Below are 24,354 nucleotides of genomic sequence, written 5' to 3'. Positions count from 1 at the left end.
GCTTGATTAGACATATTTTAAAGTATTTTTGAGTGTAAGAGAATATGTTAAAAGGAAGTGATATGAATGAGTGTAAAACTTCTTATAAGATCATTTTTTCACTATGTTAATTTTTCTAAAGGGATTCAGAATGATTAAAGAGCAACATTTGGGATAGAGATAAAATGTGAGCTAATCATAAACAGAAACACCATCATACCATCCACAAATGAAGGAACACAAAATGAAGTCATTTATCATATTTAACATATTAGACATGTTACATAAGAATGAAAAGCATATTGGCAGTATTACCTGTCATTGATATAACCTAGTACAGTGTCAATATCAATATTGAGTCTTTTATTTTCTTCCACCAATTGAGAATATGCTATTGAAATATCAGAAAAATCCTTTGCAATATTAGAAAGTTCAATATCCCATGTTGATTTCTTAAAAAAAAAAAAAAGAATCATTTATACATGTTTATGTAACTCAAAAAGAAAAAAATGTGTAATAATGAAATTACTTTTAGTTGCATGAGTTAATAGTTGGGAAAACAGAATGAAGCTCTGTTGGGAAATATGGAAACATCAACCTACCGTGGCATAAAAATTATTAAGTACTTCCAAATATTCACTTTCATAAATCTTTTTCTTCCAGTGTAGTTGATCATAAAGCCTTTTCAAATCATCTAGCTAAAGAAAAAATCCAAACACAAAATAAATTGTGGTGCTTTCCATTCTTTTGTAAAGAAAGAAATAAATTATCTTTCAAATTATGCAACTACAGTAACTTAAACATTGATTAAAATATTATAAAATAACAATGCAGGCTGTTTTCATTATGAAAACTGATGCAAGACTCCAAATACAATTAGCAAGTCTAACAGTATTCAAATAAATAATTAATCTTGATAAAATAGAATGTATTTTACTTTTAAGAATTGATAAAAATTCGAAAATTTAAATTGCAAATACTGCTATCAACAAATTAAAGAAGAAAATAACATGAATATGGCCAACATTCCACAAAAAAGCCATTTGACAAAATCACTAGTTTCCATAATTTTTCACCTAGCAAAAGGAAAACATACCCAAATATAAAGAACCAACACGTAATATCAAAATAAATCATAAAATGCTGAACCCATGCCCACTGAACTCAAAAATGAGGCCACATTATCTTTTATCACCACTGTTATTAATCATGTTTTGTGAAATTTAGCTAATCCAAGTAGATAAAGAAACCAAATGTTACTAGTATAATACTGAATATGAATATATGTCTTCAATTTTAGATGGTATGATTGAATACCTAGGAAGATAAACTATTCTATTTAAGACCACAATAAATAAATTTGGGGAAGATAGCATAAGAGAATTAATAAGTGTTTACCTACAAAGGTAGTAATCTGTTAAAAGCATTATGACAATATTTAAAAACTTTAGTCAAAAACATAATATTTGGAAATAAATTCAACACAAAAGGGAGGACCTCTAATACAGCAAACAAAAATTCTTATTTAAAAGCTTGTTGTTGTTGTTTAGTCACTGCATCATGTCAAGAAAAAATATTTCCTAGAAACGTTTAATATACTGTCAGTTACCCCAAAATTAATATGGACAAAATAAAAAGGAGTATTTCTTTTGAAACTTCATGAAACGAAATTCATATGGAAGAAATGTATGTGAAGCTAAACAAGAGGTATATGAAAAATAAGAATAATATTTGAAACTTGCTACTAGATATTAAAACATCTTATAATACCACTATATTAAAGGAGTATTTATTTTTGGCATTGCAATAAAGAAAGAAGAATACCTAGAGCCTCACAATCTGAATTCATTTTTTTAAGTATTTGAATTCAGTGAGAAAGAAGTTATTTACTTTAATTAATGTGTTAGAATAATATAGAACTTTTGTTTAAAAGAAAAAAAAAAGTGACATTTCTATTTCCCCTTCAACTGACTTCATAACAAACATAAATTTCAGATTGACATAAACCCAAATACAAACACAAAAACAGTACAAATTATTAAACAATATGATTCTATTTGCATAATCTTGGACTGAAAGAGAATGTTATCTCGCCAAACAAACCAAGAGTTGTGATGTATCCAATGGCATATTTTACAAAACTTGTGTGGCAAAAGACAGCATAAAAACACTGAAGGAAAAGTTAAGACTGAGAAAAATCTGAGATATAGTTAGTCCTCATGAAGGATATCGGTAGATGTGGTGGATTAAAAACATCTGAAAGCTCTTCTCCATAAAGGTAATGAGAAATCTGGCTCAAAAAAAAGTCAAAATTAGCTTTTTCAGAACTTTGGAAATTGAATGAAGGCTTGCAGCAAATGGGGAGCACCTATTAAGATAAATAGTTTAATATGAAAAGAGGTGAGAGCTTTGTGCGTTTGAACTTGTCTGAATCCTTCCCTCCAGGTTCATAGTAGCCTTCCGTGCTCAGTTTCTTTCGATTCTTCCCAACCGCATGGACTGTGTCCACCAGGCTCCTCTGTTCATGGAATTTTCCAGACAAGAATACTGGAGTGGCTTGCCATTTCCTTCTCCAGGGGATCTTCCCAACCCAGGGATCGATTTCTGGTCTTCTGCATTTCCTGCTTGGCAGGTGGGATTCTTTACCACTGAGTCTGAGCCTATTATAGGCTCATATTAATCTTGAATATCACATTAATCTATTAGGGAGAAATCCGTCAGTTGGGAAGCCACCAAATTCCACTGATCTGGAATGCTTTCAAATCCTCATTCCCACAGAATTGTCATTATCTGACCTATCTGTTAGTTTTTTGTGTGACTCCATTTGCAAGGATGCCTCTATTTTTTTGATACAGAGCTCTCCCAGTACAAAATGTCTTCCCAGAAAATTTTCTCCTAAGCCATGAATTTTTCACCCCGGAAGACATGAAGTTCTAACTGAATTCACAAGGAAAGCGGAGATTTTAGAAAAGCCCATATTAGAGAAAAATGGTTGATCATCCATTTACAGATTTGAGAGCAGGCATGTGTATTTGGTAGTCTGAACTAATTCAGTGAATAATTTTGACAAGTGAATGAAGTACTTCCCCTTTAATCAACACCTTAATCCCTAATCTCTCCTGTAGGGTATTAACATATTAAATTAACACATATCTAGTTTTTCAGATAAGATAATTGAGTATCTAAAAGGTGTAAACTGAAGGTCACAACCATAATGTGGAGGAGAAATCTGAGTCCAACACTATGAGAGACTAAAACAACATTATACATGAATTGCTTTAAAAATTCTCAACCTCATGAGTCATCAGAGAAATGCAGATTTGAAGCCACAACAGGATAAATTCAACAAAAGTCTTATAGTTAAATATAAATAAAAGATAATATTAGATGATGATGCTAATCTGAGTCTGGAATACTCATATATGGTGGTCTGAGTAGAAAATGTATAACTACTTTGGAAAAAAATTGTAATGACCTATGAAAACTGAATATATGCATCTTTGGACAAGTCATTCACAATATAAATGATATGTAATTTTAACATGTATTTTGAGGGACTTGGTCTGAAAAACTGCAAGGACTGAACAGCAATAAACTCGAACTGCAGGTTATGAAGAAACTGGATATCAAGTTTAATTTTCAAAAAGTAAAGTCTGAGATACCCACTAGACATCTAAAGGGAGATTGAGTTGGCAGTTAGATATACAGAGCTTATAATAAAAGACTAAGCCCTTGGAATCTCAGATGTTTGGAATCTGGGGACATAAAGAGAAATGGGTGAAGGAAGCTGAGAACAAGCTTCCAGAAAAGTAAGAAGAAACAAGAATAGTGTGTGTTCCAAAAGCCAAGAGAATAAAGTTTCCAGAGACAAGTGCTACATGTACATTAACTGAAGATAAGAACAATTAATTCAATTAACAGAAATATTTTCATTAAAAAGTGAGCTGTAAAAAGGGCAAAGTGAAAAGTTTTCAGAATTTTGGAAAAAAATATGAAAATGCAGGTAAAGCATGTAAGCCTTATCAGAGATATAAGGCATATGGTTTTTACTTGAATTAACACTGGCACAATTCAGCTTTTATTATTTTTCCATTAAAATATTTTTGTTAAAAAAAAAAAAAGAAGAGAAGCCCTATTTTAAAACCGAAGATTATTCTCTCCCAATCTTGACTCTCTGTTTTCTACCTCAGAACACCTCTATTTCCTCCTTTCCCCTTCTCTTCCCAATCCAATTCTGTGAATCTTTGTAGGTGACTGGGCTATGGAGAACACTCTGGGAACAGACAGCTGCGTAGATCTGTCTCTCTCCTCTTGAGTCCCCCTTTTTCTCCTCCTGTTCATCTCTATCTCCCTCCTCCCTCTCCTCTTCTTCATGTAACTCTGTGAACCTCTCTGGGTGTCCCTAACGGGGGAGAATCTTTTAGCCATTAACCTAGAAGTTTTCTTATCAGGGCTGTATAGTTGGAGAAGTCCTGAGACTACAGGAAGAATAAAACTGAAATCCAGAGGCAGGAGACTTAAGCCCAAAACCTGAGAACACCAGAAAACTCCTGACTACATGGAACTTTAAGTAATAAGTGACCGTCCAAAAGTCTCCATACCTACACTGAAACCAACCACCACCCAAGAGCCAATAAGTTTTAGAGCAAGACATACCGCGCAAATTCTCCAGCAACGCAGGAACATAGCCCCGAACATCAACATACAGGCTGCCCAAGGTCACACCTAACACATAGACCCATCTCAAAACTCATTACTGGGCACTCCATTGCTCTCCAAAAAGAAGAAATCAAGTTCCACGCACCAGTACACTGACGCAAGCTTCCCTAACCAGGAACCTTGACAAGCCAATCGTCTACCCGACCCACTGGGTGAATCTTCCCACAATAAAAAGGAACCACAGACCTCCAGAATACAGAAAGCCCACTCCAGACACAGCAATCTAAACAAGATGAAAAGGCAAAGAAATACCCAACAGGTAAAGGAACATGAAAAATGCCCACCAAGCCAAACAAAAGAGGAGGAGATAGGGAATCTTACCTGAAAAAGAATTTAGAATAATGAAAATAAAAATGATCCAAAATCTTGAAAACAAAATGGAGTTACAGATAAATAGCCTGGAGACAAGATTGAAAAGATGCAAGAAATGTTTAATAAAGACCTAGAAGAAATAAAAAAGAGTCAATTAAAAATGAATAATGCAATGAATGAGATCAAAAACACTCTGGAGGGAACCAAGAGTAGAATAACGGAGGCAGAAGATAGGATAAGTGAGGTAGAAGATAAAATGGTGGAAATAAATGAAGCAGAGAGGAAAAAGAAAAAAGGATCAAAAGAAATGAGGACAACCTCAGGGACCTCTGGGACACTGTGAAACGCCCCAACATTCGAATCATAGGAGTTCCAGAAAAAAAAAAAAAAAAGAAAGGCCATGAGAAAATACTCGAGGAGATAATAGCTGAAAACTTCCCTAAAATGGGGAAGGAAATAGCCACTCAAGTCCAAGAAACCCAGAGAGTCCCAAACAGGATAAACCCAAGGCGAAACACCCCAAGAAACATATTAATCAAACTAACAAAGATCAAACACAAAGAACAAATATTAAAAGCAGCAAGGGAAAAACAACAAATAACACACAAAGGGATTCCATAAGGATAACAGCTGATCTATCAATAGAAACCCTCCAGGCCAGAAGGGAATGGCAGGACGTCTGAAGTAATGAAAGAGAATAACCTACAACCTAGATTACTGTACCCAGCAAGGATCTCATTCAGATATGAAGGAGAATTCAAAAGCTTTACAGATAAGCAAAAGCTGAGAGAATTCAGCACCACCAAACCAGCTCTTCAACAAATGCTAAAGGATCTTCTCTAGACAGGAAATGCAGAAAGGTTGTATAAATGTGAACCCAAAACAACAAAGTAAATGGCAACGGGACCACACCTATCAATAATTACCCTAAATGTAAATGGGTTGAATGCCCCAACCAAAAGACAAAGATTGGCTGAATGGATACAAAAACAAGACCCCTATATATGCTGTCTACAAGAAACCCACCTCAAAACAAGAGACACAGACAGACTAAAAGCGAAGGGCTGGAAAAAAATATTTCATGCAAATGGAGACCAAAAGAAAGCAGGAGTCGCAATACTCATATCAGATAAAATAGACTTTCAAATAAAGGATGTGAAAAGAGACAAAGAAGGACACTACATAATGATCTAAGGATCAATCCAAGAAGAAGATATAACAATTATAAATATATATGCACCCAACATAGGAGCACCGCAATATGTACAGCAAACACTAACGAGTATGAAAGAGCAAATTAATAGTAACACAATAATAGTGGGAGACTTTAATACCCCACTCACAACTATGGATAGATCAACTAAACAGAAAATTAACAAGGAAACACAAACTTTAAATGACACAATGGACCAGCTAGACCTAATTGATATCTATAGGACTTTTCACCCCAAAACAATCAACTTCACCTTTTTCTCAAGTGCACACGGAACCTTCTCCAGAATAGATCACATCCTGGGCCATAAATCTGGTCTTGGAAAATTCAAAAAAATTGAAATCATTCCAGTCATCTTTTCTGACCACAGTGCAGTAAGATTAGATCTCAATTACAGGAAAAAAATTGTTAAAAATTCAAACATATGGAGGCTAAATAACACGCTTCTGAATAACCAACAAATCATAGAAGAAATCAAAAAAGAAATCAAAATATGTATAGAAATGAATGAAAATGAAAACACAACAACCCAAAACCTATGGGACACTGTAAAAGCAGTGCTAAGGGGAAGGTTCATAGCATTACAGGCTTACCTCAAGAAACAAGAAAAAAGTCAAATAAATAACCTAACTCTACACCTAAAGCAACTTGAAAAGGAAGAAATGAAGCACCCCAGGGTTAGTAGAAGGAAAGAAATCTTAAAATTAGGGCAGAAATAAATGCAAAAGAAGCAAAAGAAAAAGCTAAAGAGACCATAGCAAAAAATCAACAAAGCTAAAAGCTGGTTTGAAATAAACAAAATTGAACACAACCATTAGCAAGAACTCATTAAGAAACAAAGAGAGAAGAACCAAATTAACAAAATTAGAAATGAAAATGGAGAGATCACAACAGACAACACTGAAATACAAAGGATCATAAGAGACTACTACCGGCAGCTCTATGCCAATAAAATGGACAACTTGGAAGAAATGGACAAATTCTTAGAAAAGTATAACTTTCCAAAACTGAACCAGGAAGAAATAGAAGATCTTAACAGACCCATCACAAGCAAGAAATCGAAACTGTAATCAGAAATCTTCCAGCAAACAAAAGCCCAGGACCAGATGGCTTCACAGCTGATTCTACAAAATTTAGAGAAGAGCTAACACATATCTTACTCAAACTCTTCCAGAAAATTGCAGAAGAAGGTAAACTTAACAAACTCATTCTAATGAGGCCACCATTCACCCTAAATTCCAAAACAGACAAAGATGCCACAAAAAAAGAAACTACAGGCCAATATCACTGATGAACATAATGCAAAAATCCTTAACAAAATTCTAGCAAACAGAATCCAACAACATATTTAAAAAATCATACACAATGACCAAGTGGGCTTTATCCCAGGAATGCAAGGATCCTTTAATATCCACAAATCAATCAATGTAATACACCACATTAACAAATTGAAAGATAAAAACCATATGATTATCTCAATAGATGCAGAGAAAGCCTTTGACAAAATTCAACACTCATTTATGATTAAAACTCTCCAAAAAAGCAGGAATAGAAGGAACATACCTCAACATAATAAAAGCTATATATGACAAACCCACAGCAAGCATCACCCTCAATGGTGAAAAATTGAAAGCATTTCCCCTGAAATCAGGAACAAGACAAGGGTGCCCACTCTCACCACTGCTATTCAACATAGTGTTGGAAGTTTTGGCCACAGCAATCAGAGCAGAAAAAAAAGTAAAAGGAATCCAGATAGGAAAAGAAGAAGTGAAACTCTCGCTGTTTGCAGATGACATGATCCTCTACATAGAAAACCCTAAAGACTCTACCAGAAAAGTACTAGAGCTAATCAATGAATATAGTAAAGTTGCAGGATATAAAATTAACACACAGAAATCCCTTGCATTCCTATATACTAACAATGAAAAAACAGAAAGAGAAATTAAGGAAACAATACCATTCACCATTGCAACAAAAAGAATAAAATACTTAGGAGTATATCTACCTAAAGAAACAAAAGACCTATACATAGAAAACTATAAAACACTGATGAAAGAAATCAAAGAGGACACAAACAGATGGAGAAACATACCGTGTTCATGGATTGGAAGAATCAATATTGTCAAAATGGCTATTCTACCCAAAGCAATCTATAGATTCAATGCAATCCCTATCAAGCTACCAACGGTATTTTTCACAGAACTAGACCAAAGAATTTCACAATTTGTATGGAAATACAAAAAACCTCGAATAGCCAAAGTAATCTTGAGAAAGAAGAATGGAACTGGAGGAATCAACCTGCCTGACTTCAGACTCTACTACAAAGCCACAGTCATCAAGACAGTGTGGTACTGGCACAAAGACAGAAATATAGACCAATGGAACAGAATAGAAAGCCCAGAGATAAATCCACGAACCTATGGACACCTTATCTTTGACAAAGGAGGCAAGGATATACAATGGAAAAAAGACAACCTCTTTAACAAGTGGTGCTGGGAAAACTGGTCAACCACTTGTAAAAGAATGAAACTAGAACACTTTCTAACACCATACACAAAATAAACTCAAAATGGATTAAAGATCTAAATGTAAGACCAGAAACTATAAAACTCCTAGAGGAGAACATAGGCAAAACACTCTCTGACATAAATCACAGCAAGATCCTCTATGACCCACCTCCCAGAATATTGGAATAAAAGCAAAACTAAACAAATGGGATCTAATGAAACTTAAAAGCTTTTGCACTACAAAGGAAACTATAAGTAAAGGTGAAAAGACACCCTCAGATTGGGAGAAAAATATAGCAAATGAAGAACAGACAACAGGATTAATCTCAAAAATATACAAGCAACTCCTGCAGCTCAATTCCAGAAAAATAAATGACCCAATCAAAAAATGGGCCAAAGAACTAAACAGACATTTCTCCAAAGAAGACATACAGATGGCTAACAAACACATGAAAAGATGCTCAACATCACTCATTATCAGAGAAATGCAAATCAAAACCACAATGAGGTACCATTACACGCCAGTCAGGATGGCTGCTATCCAAAAGTCTACAAGCAATAAATGCTGGAGAGGGTGTGGAGAAAAGGGAACCCTCTTACACTGTTGGTGGGAATGCAAACTAGTACAGCCGCTATGGAGAACAGTGTGGAGATTTCTTAAAAAACTGGAAATAGAACTGCCATATGACCCAGCAATCCCACTTCTGGGCATACACACTGAGGAAACCAGATCTGAAAGAGACACGTGCACCCCAATGTTCATCGCAGCACTGTTTATAATAGCCAGGACATGGAAGCAACCTAGATGCCCATCAGCAGATGAATGGATAAGGAAGCTGTGGTACATATACACCATGGAATATTACTCAGCCGTTAAAAAGAATTCATTTGAACCAGTCCTAATGAGATGGATGAAACTGGAGCCCCTTATACAGAGTGAAGTAAGCCAGGAAGATAAAGAACATTACAGCATACTAACACATATATATGGAATTTAGAAAGATGGTAACGATAACCCTATATGCAAAACAGAAAAAGAGACACAGAAATACAGAACAGACTTTTGAACTCTGTGGGAGAATGTGAGGGTGGGAATTTTCAAAAAGAACAGCATGTATACTATCTATGGTGAAACAGATCACCAGCCCAGGTGGGATGCATGAGACAAGTGCTCGGGCCTGGTGCACTGGGAAGACCCAGAGGAATCGGGTGGAGAGGGAGGTGGGAGGGGGGATCGGGATGGGGAATACGTGTAAATCTATGGCTGATTCATATCAATGTATGACAAAACCCACTGAAATGTTGTGAAGTAATTAGCCTCCAACTAATAAAAAAATAAAATAAAATAAAAAAAGAAAAAAAAATTAAAAAAAAAAACAACAAAAAAAACTACCGATCAAACCGAGAAAGTAGCATTGACATATATACACCACCCTATGTGCTAGCGGGAAGCTGCTGTCTAAGCACCAGGAGCTCAGCCTGGTGCTCTGTGATGACCTGAGGGCGAGATGCGGGGCTGGGAGGGAGGCTCAAGAGGGAGGGGAAATATATCTATGTAATTATGACTGATTCTCGCTGCTGTAACAGCAGAAACCATCACAACTTGTAAAGCAACTAACCTCCAATTAAAAATAAATTAAAAATAAAAAAATAAATAAATAAAATATTTTTGTTAAAATAAGGACTTGTATTAATATTTAAAAGTTTTAGAGACATTTATCACAGCTTTGTTTACAATACCTAAAAACTGAAAACATCTTAAATGTGCAATAATAAGAGTCTAGGAAACCCTCAATCATTAAAGTTGTATTTTAAAATATGATTTTGCAGTAAGTAAGTTTTTATATAGGGAGAAACGTCATCAGTTATTCTATGCATATGATAATATCCTTTCAAAATATCATAAGGTCTGTCTATATAAAACAAAGTATTAACAGTGACTACATTTAAATAGTTAGATCATAGATCAGTAATTTCTGCTCTTCACATGAGTGTATTCTAAACTTTAAGGGATAAACATTAAGTATTTGTGCCATTTAAAAAGTGTATAAAATAATTTAAGATAATAGTTTGTGTAATGAATTCCACCAGATTTTATGAGGATAGTAAAGAAGAAAATAGGATCCATTAGTAGCAATTACAGTGTAGTGTAATGGTGAAAGCCTGACTGGGAATCATCTAAAGTGGGAATGTAAGGAGAGAAATAGAAACAATGAACACAGAAAATCCTTTCAAGGGCTTTTCCTGCAAAGTACAACAAGAAATGCAATATATCTTAGGGTAAGATTTAAAAACAAAAACATGAAGCATTCAAAACAAGGAGGTGGAAAGTAAAAATACAGAGAATAAACCTAAAGAAATAAAAAGAAAATTATAACTACAGAAACATACATTAATATTTCAGAAGCTGGAAGACTGTAGAATTGCTAATCCAAGAGTCACCTCTACTTTTTAATTCAATTTTTAAAAATTTGAAGAATCTTATTTAGAAAGTGAAAAATACACATATAATTAAAAATAAGAGATAAGAGTATAAAAGAGCAATTTTATACCATGTTATATTAGATTTGAAAATTTTAACCCACTTTGATTATTTCTTGGTCCATCAGAAATTATAAAGAGATATCAAGGAGAAATATATATCTTAATAAAACTAATCATGACAAAGTAAAACAACTGTCCATAAAAATAAAGCAATAATTCAAACAATCTAAAAAAATAAAAACAATAATCATTTTTCACCAAGGTATCCTATTAAAGTTTGAAGAAGTTTACTTAAATCTATATTAATTCTCCAGGTAATAAGAAAGGAAGAAAAGCTTCACAATTCATTTAAAAAGCCAGCCTAATCCTGATAAGAAAATCTGTCAAATACAGCACAAATTAAGTACACTGCAATACAGACTGATTTATGAATATGGATGTAAAATCCTAAATAAAATAATTACAAATCAAACTCAGCAGTAAATTAAAAGAACAATAAACCATAACCAAGCAGAGTTCACCCCAGGAATTTTAAAATGGTTTAATTTTAATATAATACATTGTTTCAATAGGTCAAGTGAGAAACCATTTCAAATCATCTTCACAGATGCTTACAAAGTATTCTGTGTAAGTAATCATCTATTCCTGATAGATTTTATAACCTGAGTATACTTTTAAAATCTTTAAAATGATAGCAAGAATATGTTTGAAATCAATATTTAGATAACATGAACTATTTCTCTAAAATAAAAATTTAAATAAAGAAAGCCAAATTCATAGATGTTTCTTAATATTTTATACATAAGCCACACAATAAAATAAAAAGAGATGAAAAATCTTATGGCTAAAAAACTAGCAATGTGTAATTTTATACATTACCACATTTTATCCATATAACTCATAAAAACTATATAATAAAACAATAAGAAAAAATTGTATTGCAGTTTCGCTGTAACACAACTTTGTTTGTATGAGAAAAATCACTCAGCTTCTTTTCTCCTTAAAGCTCTTTTTTAAAAATTATTTTTTATTTTTTGGCCCTACCACACGACATGAGGAATCTTAGTTCTCTTACTAGAGATAGAACCCGTGTCCCCCTGCAGGGGAAGCAGAGTCCATATACCTGGACCATCAGGGAAGTCCCACTTATCTTTTTTTAGAGTGGTTTCCTATTTAGTAAATTAATAGCATCAATAATCATTGCTGGCTTATTTTTAATACAAAATTATTTAATTTGAAAGATTTTGAGATAAAATATTAATCAAAAGGTATATTGTAATGGGTATTTTTTGTATTTGAATTTACAGTTATAGTACCCTAGATCAATAATTTGGCAATAAATATTAAATTTCTACTAAAAAGACAACATCCAAAAATATAAAAATATCACACATATACAAAAGTATTCACTTATTTACAACCATTAACTGTAAAGTATATTAGAAATTAAATTTTCATACACCTATAATTGTTCAAAAAATATGAAAATCACAAAGAATTTCTGTATCTTTAAAAGTGATTTTTGTATTACTTTATTGAGTGATTGGATAAAATGAACTGTAGATGGCTGTTTCTTTAATACTACAAGAAACAAAGAATTGCAGATAATGATATTAAAAAAAATTCCTAAGCTATGGGAGAAGTAGACTTCAAAGAAAACATTGGGAAAAATCATAGTAAAGCAGCTTTATTTTTACATTTAAAACGAATTTGATCTTGACAACATTTTTAAAGTACTTAACCAATTTTAAAATGTTTTCTACTTAATAGGAGCTATTGTTTGTAGAAATGAGAAGGGAAAAATTTGTTTTCCTAGATACAGTGACAACACAAATACAGAAAAGTGTACATTAATGAAGTAAAGATTCTAACTTGAAAGCATGAAAAAAATAAAATAAATTGAAAGTATGATATGCCCTGGAATTTTAAAAGATCAGTTACATTGTGTGCAATCAGGCAGCACAAATCTTTTATTTTTCTCTTGAACTAAAAGTGCTGATTGCATACCAAAAAACAATGCCAGGAAATGATGCACGACATTGCTTTTTATTGAGTGTTTAATATGCCCACTTTGAAAATACAGCTCAAAGGTTTTTTATAATGAGCAAAACACAGAAAAAATATATCTAAACTTCAACATGCTCTCATCATCTCTATAAAGTATGACAGTTCACAAATGATTTCTATAATTGAAAAACATTACTAACCTGTAAGTACATTCATAATATCTCATCCAAATAATATTATGTTATGAAGGACCAGACTTGCCATTTTTAGAAATGATCAAAAAAATTAAGAAAGTTACTTTTAGGTTTAGTGAATAAATTTTCCCTTTTTGACAATATTTTATTAAATGACATTTTTATAAATGATAAATTTCAACATGATTAGAAAACTGAGCTCATAACTATTTGGCAACGCTACATTTTATTTCAACGTCTGCACTCTACTACATTCCACCTCATCAAGTGTTATCCAGACTCACGGTAAAGTGATTTTCCCTCAAGTCCCAAGAATTTGTCTCCTTTCAAAGTGTTGAAGTTTAAAATGAGAGGATTCAGCCAGACAGCAGCAGGACTAAGAGGATGAGCAGAGTTAAACACTGACACTTCACCTGCCTCCTTAGAAATCTGTATGCGGGTCAAGAAGTAAAGCTAGAACTGGATATGAACAACGAACTGGTTCAAAATTGGGAAGGACTACGTCAAGGCTGTATATCATCACTCTGCTTATTTAACTTATATGCAGAGTACATCATGTGAAATGTGGGGCTGGTTGAAGCTCAGTTTGGAATCAAGATTGCCAGAAGAAACATCAATAACCTCAGATATGCAGATGTCGCCACCCTATGGCAGAAAGTGAAGAGAAACTAAAGAGCCTCTTGATGAAGCTGAAAAGGAGACTGAAAAATTTGGCTTAAAACTCAGCATTCAAAAAACTGAGATCATGGCATCCGGTCCCATCACTTCATGGCAAACAGATGGGGAAACAATGGAAACAGTGACAGACTTTATTCTCTTGGGCTCCAAAATCACTGCAGATGGTGACTGCAGCCATGAAATTAAAAGATGTTTGCTCCCTGAAAGAAAAGCTATGACCAACCTAGACAATATATTAAAAAGCAGAGACATTACTTTACTGACAAAGGTCAGCCTAGTTAAAGCTATGGTTTTTCCAGCAGTCACGTATGGATGTGAGAGCTGAATTATAAAGAAAGCTGAGCAGTGAAGAATTGATGCTTTTGAACTATGGTGTTGGAGAAGACTCTTGAGAGTCCCTTGGCAAATAGATGGGGAAGTAGGAACAGTGACAGATTTCATTTTCTTGGCTCCAATATCACTGTGGACAGTAACCGCAGCCATGAAATTAAGAGATGCTTGCTCTTTGGAAGAAAAGCTATGACAAACCAAGACAGTGTATTAAAAAGCCCATGATATCACTTTGTCAACAAAGATCCATATAGTTAAAGCTATGGTTTTTGCAGTAATCATGCATGGATGTGAGAGTTGGACCATAAAGAAGGCTGAGCACTGAATAATTGATGCTTTCAAACTAGGGTACTGGAGAAGACTCTTGAGAGTCCCTTGGACAGCAAGAAGATCAAACCAGTCAATCCGAAAGGAAATCAACCCTGAATATTCCCTGGAATATTGGGAATTCCCTGGAAAATTCCCTGAAAGGACTGATGCTAAAGCTCCAATAATTTGGCCACTTAATGGGAAGAGCCGACTTATTGGAAAAGACCCTGATGCTGGGAAAGATTGACGGCAGGAGGAAAAGGGGGCAACAGAGAATGAGGTTGGCTGATGGCATCACCAACTCAATGGACATTAGTTTGAGCAAACTTGGCAGATAGTGTGATGGACAGGGAAGCCTAGTGTGCTGCAGCCCATGAGCTCATAGGGTGGATCTAAATCTACCTATTTTAGATCAGTTTCTTCCAACTCCCTTATCCCACCTCATCCCTTCTGACACTTCAGTCCAGTGTGTTTCAGGGTTTTCAGGCGTGCTTATTTCTGCATTATTATACATTGCCTATGCAGTGGTGTAAGTCACTCCAATTTTAATTCAGGTGCATATTCCCTACACTGCCTAAATAAGAACAAAATACAAAATTTTCAGGGAAAGAAAATTCTAAGAATTTTAAATCTAACTCACTAAAGAAGCTTATAGAAGATATACTTTAGTAACAAGAAACAAAACAGTACCAAATCAGAGATGTCTGATAAACAGAAAGAGCTGTGTGTTACATTTGGAATATTATCAAACATTTATTGTATAAATTAATAAGAAATTATCTTAACATAGGAATTATTAAATATGTAGACATAACATGAAAAATTGAATATATGTCAGGAAAAGATCATATGGCCCTTAAACTGTTCATGAAGAATCTAATGGTATTGATTGATTATGCTTCACATCTAGTAAATGTAATATGTGTTCCAAAAATTCTAACAATTAGTAGCCCCAAAACATGTAAATAAAACACATCTTAAGAAAAAAATTAACTCTAAACATTCTAAAGTGAGTTTCATCTAAAAATATGGTTTCAAACTATATAAGGCAAAATAATTAAGAAATAATAAAGAAATACACTATCATACTGAGATATATTTTAATATAGCTTTCATAGCAATTGATACATTAGTCAGAAAATAAATCAGAAATATAAAACAGTTAAATAGCACAACTATCACAGTTCACAAAATAATCCTATTTAGAACTGCACTCTACTATCAGAGAAAACATTTTTCCAAAACCAAAAATTTATGCAAGTTACCTATATAGTATTAAACAAATCAGTCTTAAGGAAATATAAATAATATATACTGCAAATACTATCTGTATTTAAAAAAAAATCTACATTAAAAATCAACTTAATATTCAGTGGAGACAGAAGGGTTAATTTGTCTAAGAATGATCACAGAAGATTTTGAAGACAGAGCTTGCCTTTGACAAAGTTCTAAGAAATTGGTTAAGGTCCAATTTAGTAAAACTACCCAAATAAATGGAGAGATAGATCATGTTTATGTTTAAGGATCCCATCATAAAGATCTCATATCCCCATCATATAATCCATAAATGAATGTGATTCCAATTATAACTCTAATAAAAGAATAACCTGAAACTCAAAAGGAAATATAAGATTAGGGGAGTCATCATAATAGATAATCAAAACTCATTATATAAGTTTATTAATGTAGACATTAAGTATTGAGATAAAGATTAATTAGAGGAAACAAAAAGAGAATAGAACGAGAGATACACACAAAATAATAAGGAAGCCCCATAGTGACATAGGTGGTTCAATATTATATATTATATATATATATATTATATTATATATTGGTGGTTCAATATTAATATATATATATTAATATAGAAAAAAATACACTATATTACAAGTCCAAGTAGCCATAGTACAAAGCTTATGTCAGTATTTTTTTAAATGTTAATTATGAAAACTTACCGTTTTTTCTAAAGCAGCTAATTCATTTTTTGATGACTTTGTTTCCCTCAATACTTCCGTCACTGCCTCTTCATTCTCCTCAATATTAATATTAATATCTTGTATTGATGTACAGTAGAAATTAAACAGATTGCTGAGTTTTTCTATCTCTTTCCTAAGAGAAAAAACACAGTTGACTTTATCCACATTGAAGGGGAAACTATATCTTAAATTTTATTTGAATTTGCTCCTGACTTAACAATGTAGACCAACAGAATTTATCTATTCCTAAAGGTTTTTCAACCCAAAGAAGCTCCTGAAAAGTACTACTTAGATATAAAGAAATAAATAGGGAGGAAAAAAAAATTATGTTTCTGATGGAAAGAACTGAAAGAAAAGTGAATGATGTGTGCATTTTTTAAATAAGCCACCATTTGATTTGATTTCAAGTGAGAGACCTAAGCAGCACCTTTGATTCAGAGCCTTGATGGTACAGGGTTATGAAGGGCAATTTTTAAAAAGCAGAAAAAAGGAAGAGAAGAGAAGAAGCTGTAAAAGGGGAAAGACCATACATTATTAAAGCGCTGGGACTTCCTAGGCAGTCCAGTGGTTAAGACTTCGCCTTCCAGGGCAGTAGGGTGCGGGTTTGATCCCTGGTCAGAGAGCTAATATCCTACATGCCTCACAGCCAAAGAACAAAACCAGAAAACAGAAATGATGTTGTATCAAATTCAGTAAAACTTTAAAAATAGTCCACATCAAGAGTGGTGGGAAGGGGTGGGAGGTGGGAGGAAGGCTTAGACGGAGGGGACACATGGATACCTGTGGTTGATTCCTGCTGATGTGTGACAGAGGCCAACACAATATTAGGAAGCAATTTTCCTTCAATTCAAAATAAATAAGTTTGGGGGGAAAATGGTCCACATTAAAAAAAGAATCTTTAAAAAACTTAAAAAATATATAAACCTCTGGTTTACTGTCTTGTCTCCCTGACGGTCACAGTAGCCAAAAGGAGGAAACTGCAGTTCTGGGAAATAAGGGGCTTACTTAAGGAAGAGTAATTGCCGAGGAGATTTTTATTCCTAGGCGACCTTCCACAAAAAAAGACCAGTGCTAATCTGTAAAACTACATAATCCTTTATCTTATCTGGTAGGAAGAAAACGGGTTCCAAATATAAAAGTCACTTTAAAGTATGGTCTTATAGTTTAATGCATGAAAAAATACAGTGAGAAAGTGACAAAAATATCATTTGCAGAAAATATTAGCAAGGAATACAGGTAAGCCCAACTTTTTAAAGAAACCATAAGCAAAATAATAGAGTGGTAGATTTACCTGAAACCCATATAAGAGATTAAAGAGTAAATCATTTGCTTGTAATAAAATTCTACAATGCAATATGGAATGGAGAATTACCCAATAGACAAATGAGCAGATAAGATAAACAAGAATTCACAAGAAAATAAATGCTAGTGACCAATAAATATATGGTGTGTTTATCGAATTCACCCAGCCTCTCAGGCACTAACTCTAATTTTAGGAGTAAAGTCAAATTAAACTGAAAGATATAATCTTACAACAGAAATCAAAATTAAAGGAACAAACAAATGAGCAAGAAGATTCCTCTTTACCCTTTCAAACCTGGAGAGTACAGTTTTCCTATCAGAATTCTATTGCTCTTCCAGATCAAAAATGAGTGGTTGGGAGTCTCAGCACTTAAAACATACATGTGTGGTTCAATTTTCTTCATTTGAAGTTAATTTTTCTTCTCTCAATGTTATCCATTTCCCCAGTGCAGATAATAAACTATAGATTTTGACTGAGTAAGAAGCGAGCAGTCGCCCTGCCCCGTGAAATGCAAGAACTAAGTATTATCTTAGTTATCTCTTCATCTCTATTTCTTAAAGCATTAACTAATGTGATCAATTCCTCAGCCTTTCAAGAATTTTTCAGTGCCAAAGTTGCCCCCACTGATACTTCAGATTTCATTATTCTTTTATTTGCTAAATCATAAATAAATTTAGAAGAATAAGATGGGAAGAATCATTTTACCTTTAAAGAATTACTACAAGTAGAGCAATCAAGACACAAAAGAATATATGCTGTTTCCACTTATATGGAATTCAAGAACAGACCAAACTAACCATGGTGATAGAAGTCAGAATGGTGATTACTTCTTTCAGGGAATGGTATGAACTGAGAAGGAAAATAAAAAAAATTCTATATGCTGGAAACTTTTTATATCTAAACCTGAGGCATGGTGACATGAATGTATATACATATACATGTAGATAAAAATCATCAATCTATGTATTTGATAGCACACATAATTGTGTTTCTATATGTCTACTAATTCTCAAAAAACTAAAAAAATAGTGAAGGAAAATTAAACATACCTTTAACATTTTACTTAGTAAATCATTTATGACTCGTTAATGCTTATAACAGAACTTTTAGAAAATATGCTTAAAAATGAGAAGAAAATTAACAAGTAAGTTATATGGTGTGATAAACAATATTGAGTAAAGAAATTAATAAAAATATGCCTTTGGGCCCTATTTAAATGTTATCCATAAAAATCACCAGCTAATTTTTATATTCAAAATTGAGAAGCAAAAATTTTAGAAAATGTTACAAGATGTAGAATGTTTCATTTGTAATTAATATGCACGAACATCTGTTTGTGCCAAATAGATTAATGAAATGTTGAATATACATTTGGTGTATATGTACAGAGACAGAAATAGATAAATGATTAAGATAAGAGATAGATATAGAAACATAATCAACAGCTTAAGATAAAATAAGAAATAGAGTAAAATAAGAAAAAGAGTGCAGAAAATTGAGAGCATTACAGTCTCAAATGAAGTTCCTGCCTCCACTTTTTGGCCATATAAATTTGTAGGTTTGTCTAACCGACTTTGACCTTAGTCACTTGACTTGCTATAGTCATTTGAATGTTACCAAAAAGGGATGCAATCGGAGACTTACGAAGTTCATGTGTGAGTGTGCCTGCTTGCTCTTCAGTTCAGTTCAGTCGCTCAGTCGTGTCCGACTCTTTGCGACCCCATGAATCGCAGCACGCCAGGCCTCCCTGTCCATCACCAACTCCCAGAGTTTATTCAAACTTATGCCCATTGAGTCGGTGATGCCATCCAGCCATCTCATCCTCTGTCGTCCCCTTCTCCTCCTGCCCCCAATCCCTCCCAGCATAGGGTCTTTTCCAATGAGTCAACTCTTCGCATGAGGTGGCCAAAGTACTGGAGTTTCAGCTTCAGCATCAGTCCTTCCAATGAACACCCAGGACTGATCTCCTTCAGGATGGACTGGTTGGATCTCCTTGCAGTCCAAGGGACTCTCAAGAGTCTTCTTCAACACCACAGTTCAAAAGCATCAATTTTCGGCGCTCAGCTTTCTTCACGGTCCAACTCTCACATCCATACATGACCACTGGTAAAACCATAGCCTTGACCAGACGGAACTTTGTTGGCAAAGTAATGTCTCTGCTTTATAATATGCTCTCTAGATTGGTCATAACTTTCCTTCTAAGGAGTAAGCAGCTTTTAATTTCATGGCTGCTTGCTCTTACTCCTCTCCTATTATCCTGAGAATATTTCTAACAGACTGGAGAAACAGGGTAGAGTCAAATCTCCCTAGTTGTCTCAGCTGAGGCTTTATTATATTAGTGGCAAATCAGAAAACATCTCTAGGTGGGGAAGATCCCCTGGAGAAGGGCATGGCAACCCACACCAGTACTCCTGTCTTGAGAATCCCATGGACAGAGGAGCATGGTGGGCTGCAGTCCATAGGGTCGCACAGAGTTGGACACGACTGAATCGACTTAGCACAGCACAAGGCTTTCCTAGATCAGCAGAAAATTGGAAAATATATGTAACTGAATGACAGCTCAAATATAATAAATCAGGTGAGTTATGAAAATGATTGCATTCATTAAGTAATATATGTTTTGAGAAAGGACAAGATGATGGAGTAGAAAGACCCTGAGCTTACCTCCTTTCCACACGCCAAAATCACAACTATCTGCTGAACAACCATCAGTGAAAAGACCAACCTACCAAAAAATATCTTCTACAACTAAAGACATAATGAAGGAATCACATTGAGATGAGTAGGAGGAGCATACTAATGATAGAGTTAATTACCATACCCCTGGGTGGCTGTCCCACAAACTGGAACATAATTACATTGCAGAGAGTCTCCTAGAAGAATAACAGGTCTGAGCCCCACATCAACCTCCTCAGCCTGGGAGTCCTGCATCAGGAAGAGGAACCTCCCAGAGCATTTAGCTTGGAAGGCCATGGGGGCTGACCTTTCAGAGTCCAAGAGAACTTAGAGAAATACAGATTTCACTCTTAAATGGCACACACAAAACCTCACACAGTGTGGGATCCAGGGCAGAAACAGTAATTTGAAAGGATCCAGTGGGGAGGAGCTAAGATGGCGGAGGAATAGGACGGGGAGACCACTTTCTCCCCCACAAATTCATCAAAAGAACATTTGAATGCTGAACAAACTCCACAAAACAACTTCTGATCGCTAGCAGAGGACATCAGGTGCTCAGAAAAGCAGCCCATTGTCCTCGAAAGGAGGTAGGACAAAATATAAAAGATAAAAAGAGAGACAAAAGATCTAGGGATGGAGACCCATCCCAGGAAGGAAGTTGTAATAGAGGAAGTTTCCAAACACCAGGAAACCCTCTCACTGGCGGGTCTGGGGGAAGTTTTTGAATCCTGGAGGGCAACCTAACTGGGATGAAAAAGAAATAAAATCCACAGATTACATGCTTAAAAGCAACTCCCAGCAGAAAAGTACCCCAGACGCCTGCATCCGCCACCAGCAAGTGGGGGCGGAACGGAGAGGAGTGGGCGGCATTGCTTAGGGTAAGGACCAGGCCCGAATGCCCTGAGGGCAATGGGAGGGAGCTAACCTGAGAAGGCGACTTAAACTGTGGGACAGCAAGAGAGAGAGAGAAAATTAACCGTGAAAAGCGCTAACCGAACACACTGCGGGCCATTAGCAGAACAAAGGAAGGACTGAGTGATCCCAGAGAAGAGCTAGCTGGCTGCAGACCGGCCCATCCCCCACCAGAGGCAGGAGGCAGGGGGGAGGGGAAAGGGGCAAACTCGGCCCCAGAGACGGCGTCCCCTACCAAACTGCAAACAGGCTCCCAGCTTCCAACCAAAGACTTCCTGAGATCCTGGATGGTTGACATCCGCTGGGAGTTCGCGGCTAGAGACCAGCCCCCCAGAACAGACACAAGGAGCACCTGACCGTTGCGAGCGGAAACTGAGGCTGGGCCCGCGGAGGGGATAAGGCGCACCACACCCGGGGAGAGTGCACTCCTCAAGCTCCTGGCTGCCTGAGCTGCTTGGCCGGGGAAGGCACAAAACGCAGGCCCAACCGAGCCTGCGTTTTTGTGGAATACCCGAAAACTGGAACTGCACGCAACGCAGGGCCCGCCCCCTACAGAGCAGCCGGGAGCTTGAGCAGTGTAGACCGGGAAGCACACACCCGTGACCGGGGGCAAACCCAGTGTGGCCGGAACACTGCAAGTGCTCCCCACACAGGCCAGTGACATTTGTCTGCAGCGCCCCTCCCTCCCCGCAGCTCGACTGAACAAGCGAACCTAAAGAGAGACCACCTCCGCCTGCCTGTGTCAGGGCAGAAATTAGACACTGAAGAGACCGGCAAACAGAAGCCAAATAAACAAAGGGAACAGCTTCAGAAGTGACAGGTGCAACAGATTAAAATCCCTGTAGGTAACACCAACTACACTGGAAGGGGCCTATAGATATCGAGAAGTGTAAGCTGGAACAAGGAACTATCTGAAACTGAACTGAACCCACACTGCCCACAACAGCTCCAGAGAAATTCCTAGATATATTTTTACTATTTTTTTTTAATTAAAAAAATATTTTTTTCTTTTCTTTTTAAAAATTTTTTTATTTTCTTTTAAAATTCCCTATTACTCCTCAATTTTCATTTTCTTTTATTTTCTTTTCAAGTCCTCTATTACTCCCCTATTACTCCTTAATTTTCATTTTCATTCTCATATATATTTTACTATTTTTTTAATTAAAAATTTTTTTCTTCTTTTTTTTTCTTTTATTTCCTTTTAAAGTCCTCTATTACTCCTTAAATTTCATTTTCATTTCACTATAACCTGGCAAAAAAAAAAAAAAGACCCTATTTTTAAAGTGAACTTCATATATATTTGTTAAATTTTGTGTTTTTGTTTTTAACTGTATTTTTAAGAGTCTAACCTCTACTCCAGATTTTTAATCTTTTTTTTTCCAGTGTTTGATATCAATTTTGGACATTTAAGAATCCAATATTCAGTACCCATTTTTACTCAGGAGTGTGATGATTACTCTCTCCCCCTTTTGACTCGCCTTTTTCTCCCCCAGATCACCTCTATTTCCTCCCTCCCCCTTATCTTCTCAATCCAATTCTGTGAATCTCTGTGGGTGTTCTGGGCTACAGAGAACACTTAGGGAAAAGAGTATTGTGTAGATCTGTCTCCTCTTGAGTCCCCCTTTTTCTCCTCCTGCTCATCTCTATCTCCTTCCTCCCTCTCCTCTTCTTCATGTAACTCTGTGAACCTCTCTGGGTGTCCCTCACTGTGGAGAATCTTTTCACCATTAACCTAGAAGTTTTTATTATCAGTGCTGTATAGTTGGAGAAGCCTTGAGGCTACTGGAAGAATAAGACTGAAATCCAGAGGCAGGACACTTAAGCCCAAAACCTGAGAACACCAGAGAGCTGCTGACTACAGGGAACATTAAGTAATAAGAGATCATCAAAAGCCTCCATACCCACACTGAAACCAACCACCACCCAAGAGCCAATAAGTTTTAGAGCAAGACATACCATGCAAATTCTCCAGCAACACAGGAACATAGCCCTGAGCGTCAACATACAGGCTGCCCAAAGTCACACCTAACACACAGACCCATCTTAAAACTCACTACTGGGCATTCCATTGCACTCCAGGGAGAAGAAATCCAGTTCCACACACCAGAACACCGATGTAAGATTCCCTAACCAAGAAACCTTGACAAGCCAATCGTCCAACCTCACCCAATAGGAGAAACCTCCACAATAAAAAGGAACCACAGACCACCAGAATACAGAAAGGCCACTCCAAACACAGCAATCTAAATGAGATGAAAAGGCAGAGAAATACCCAACAGGTAAAGGAACATGAAAAATGCCCACCAAGCCAAAAAAAAAAAAAAAAGAGGAGGAGATAGGGAATCTACCTGAAATAGAATTTAGAAAAATGATAATAAAAATGATCCAAAATCTTGAAAACAAAATGGAGTTACAGATAAAAAGCCTGGAGACAAAGATTGAGAAGATGCAAGAAATGTTTAACAAGGACCTAGAAGAAATAAAAAAGGGTCAATTAAAAATGAATAATGCAATAAATGAGATCAAAAACACTCTGGAGGGAACCAACAGTAGAATAACGGAGGCAGAAGATAGGATAAGTGAGGTAGAAGATAAAATGGTGGAAATAAATGAAGCAGAGAGGAAAAAAGAAAAAAGAACCAAAAGAAATGAGAACAACCTCAGGGACCTCTGGGACAATGTGAAATGCCCCAACATTCGGATCATAGGAGTCCCAGAAGAAGAAGACAAAAAGAGGCCATGAGAAGATACTCGA

The 24,354-nt window shown here is 35.5% G+C and overlaps 1 protein-coding gene across 1 annotated transcript in view; it reads right to left on the bottom strand.

Moving 5' to 3' along the window:
- The window catches only part of CCDC178 (coiled-coil domain containing 178), a 369,825-nt gene that overhangs the window by 270,844 nt on the left and 74,627 nt on the right, over positions 1–24,354 (bottom strand). Inside the window, exons 9-11 of the mRNA XM_043444502.1 lie at positions 16,688–16,841; positions 582–677; positions 295–431 (exon numbers count right to left, since the gene is read on the bottom strand). Coding sequence (XP_043300437.1) covers positions 295–431; positions 582–677; positions 16,688–16,841 — 387 coding nt within the window. The remainder of the gene's footprint in view (positions 1–294; positions 432–581; positions 678–16,687; positions 16,842–24,354) is intronic.

This window comes from Cervus canadensis, chromosome 23 (genome assembly GCF_019320065.1).
Source record: "Cervus canadensis isolate Bull #8, Minnesota chromosome 23, ASM1932006v1, whole genome shotgun sequence".
In the NCBI taxonomy this organism is placed as follows: domain Eukaryota; kingdom Metazoa; phylum Chordata; class Mammalia; order Artiodactyla; family Cervidae; genus Cervus; species Cervus canadensis.
This window is presented reverse-complemented; position numbering and strand designations above follow the sequence as displayed.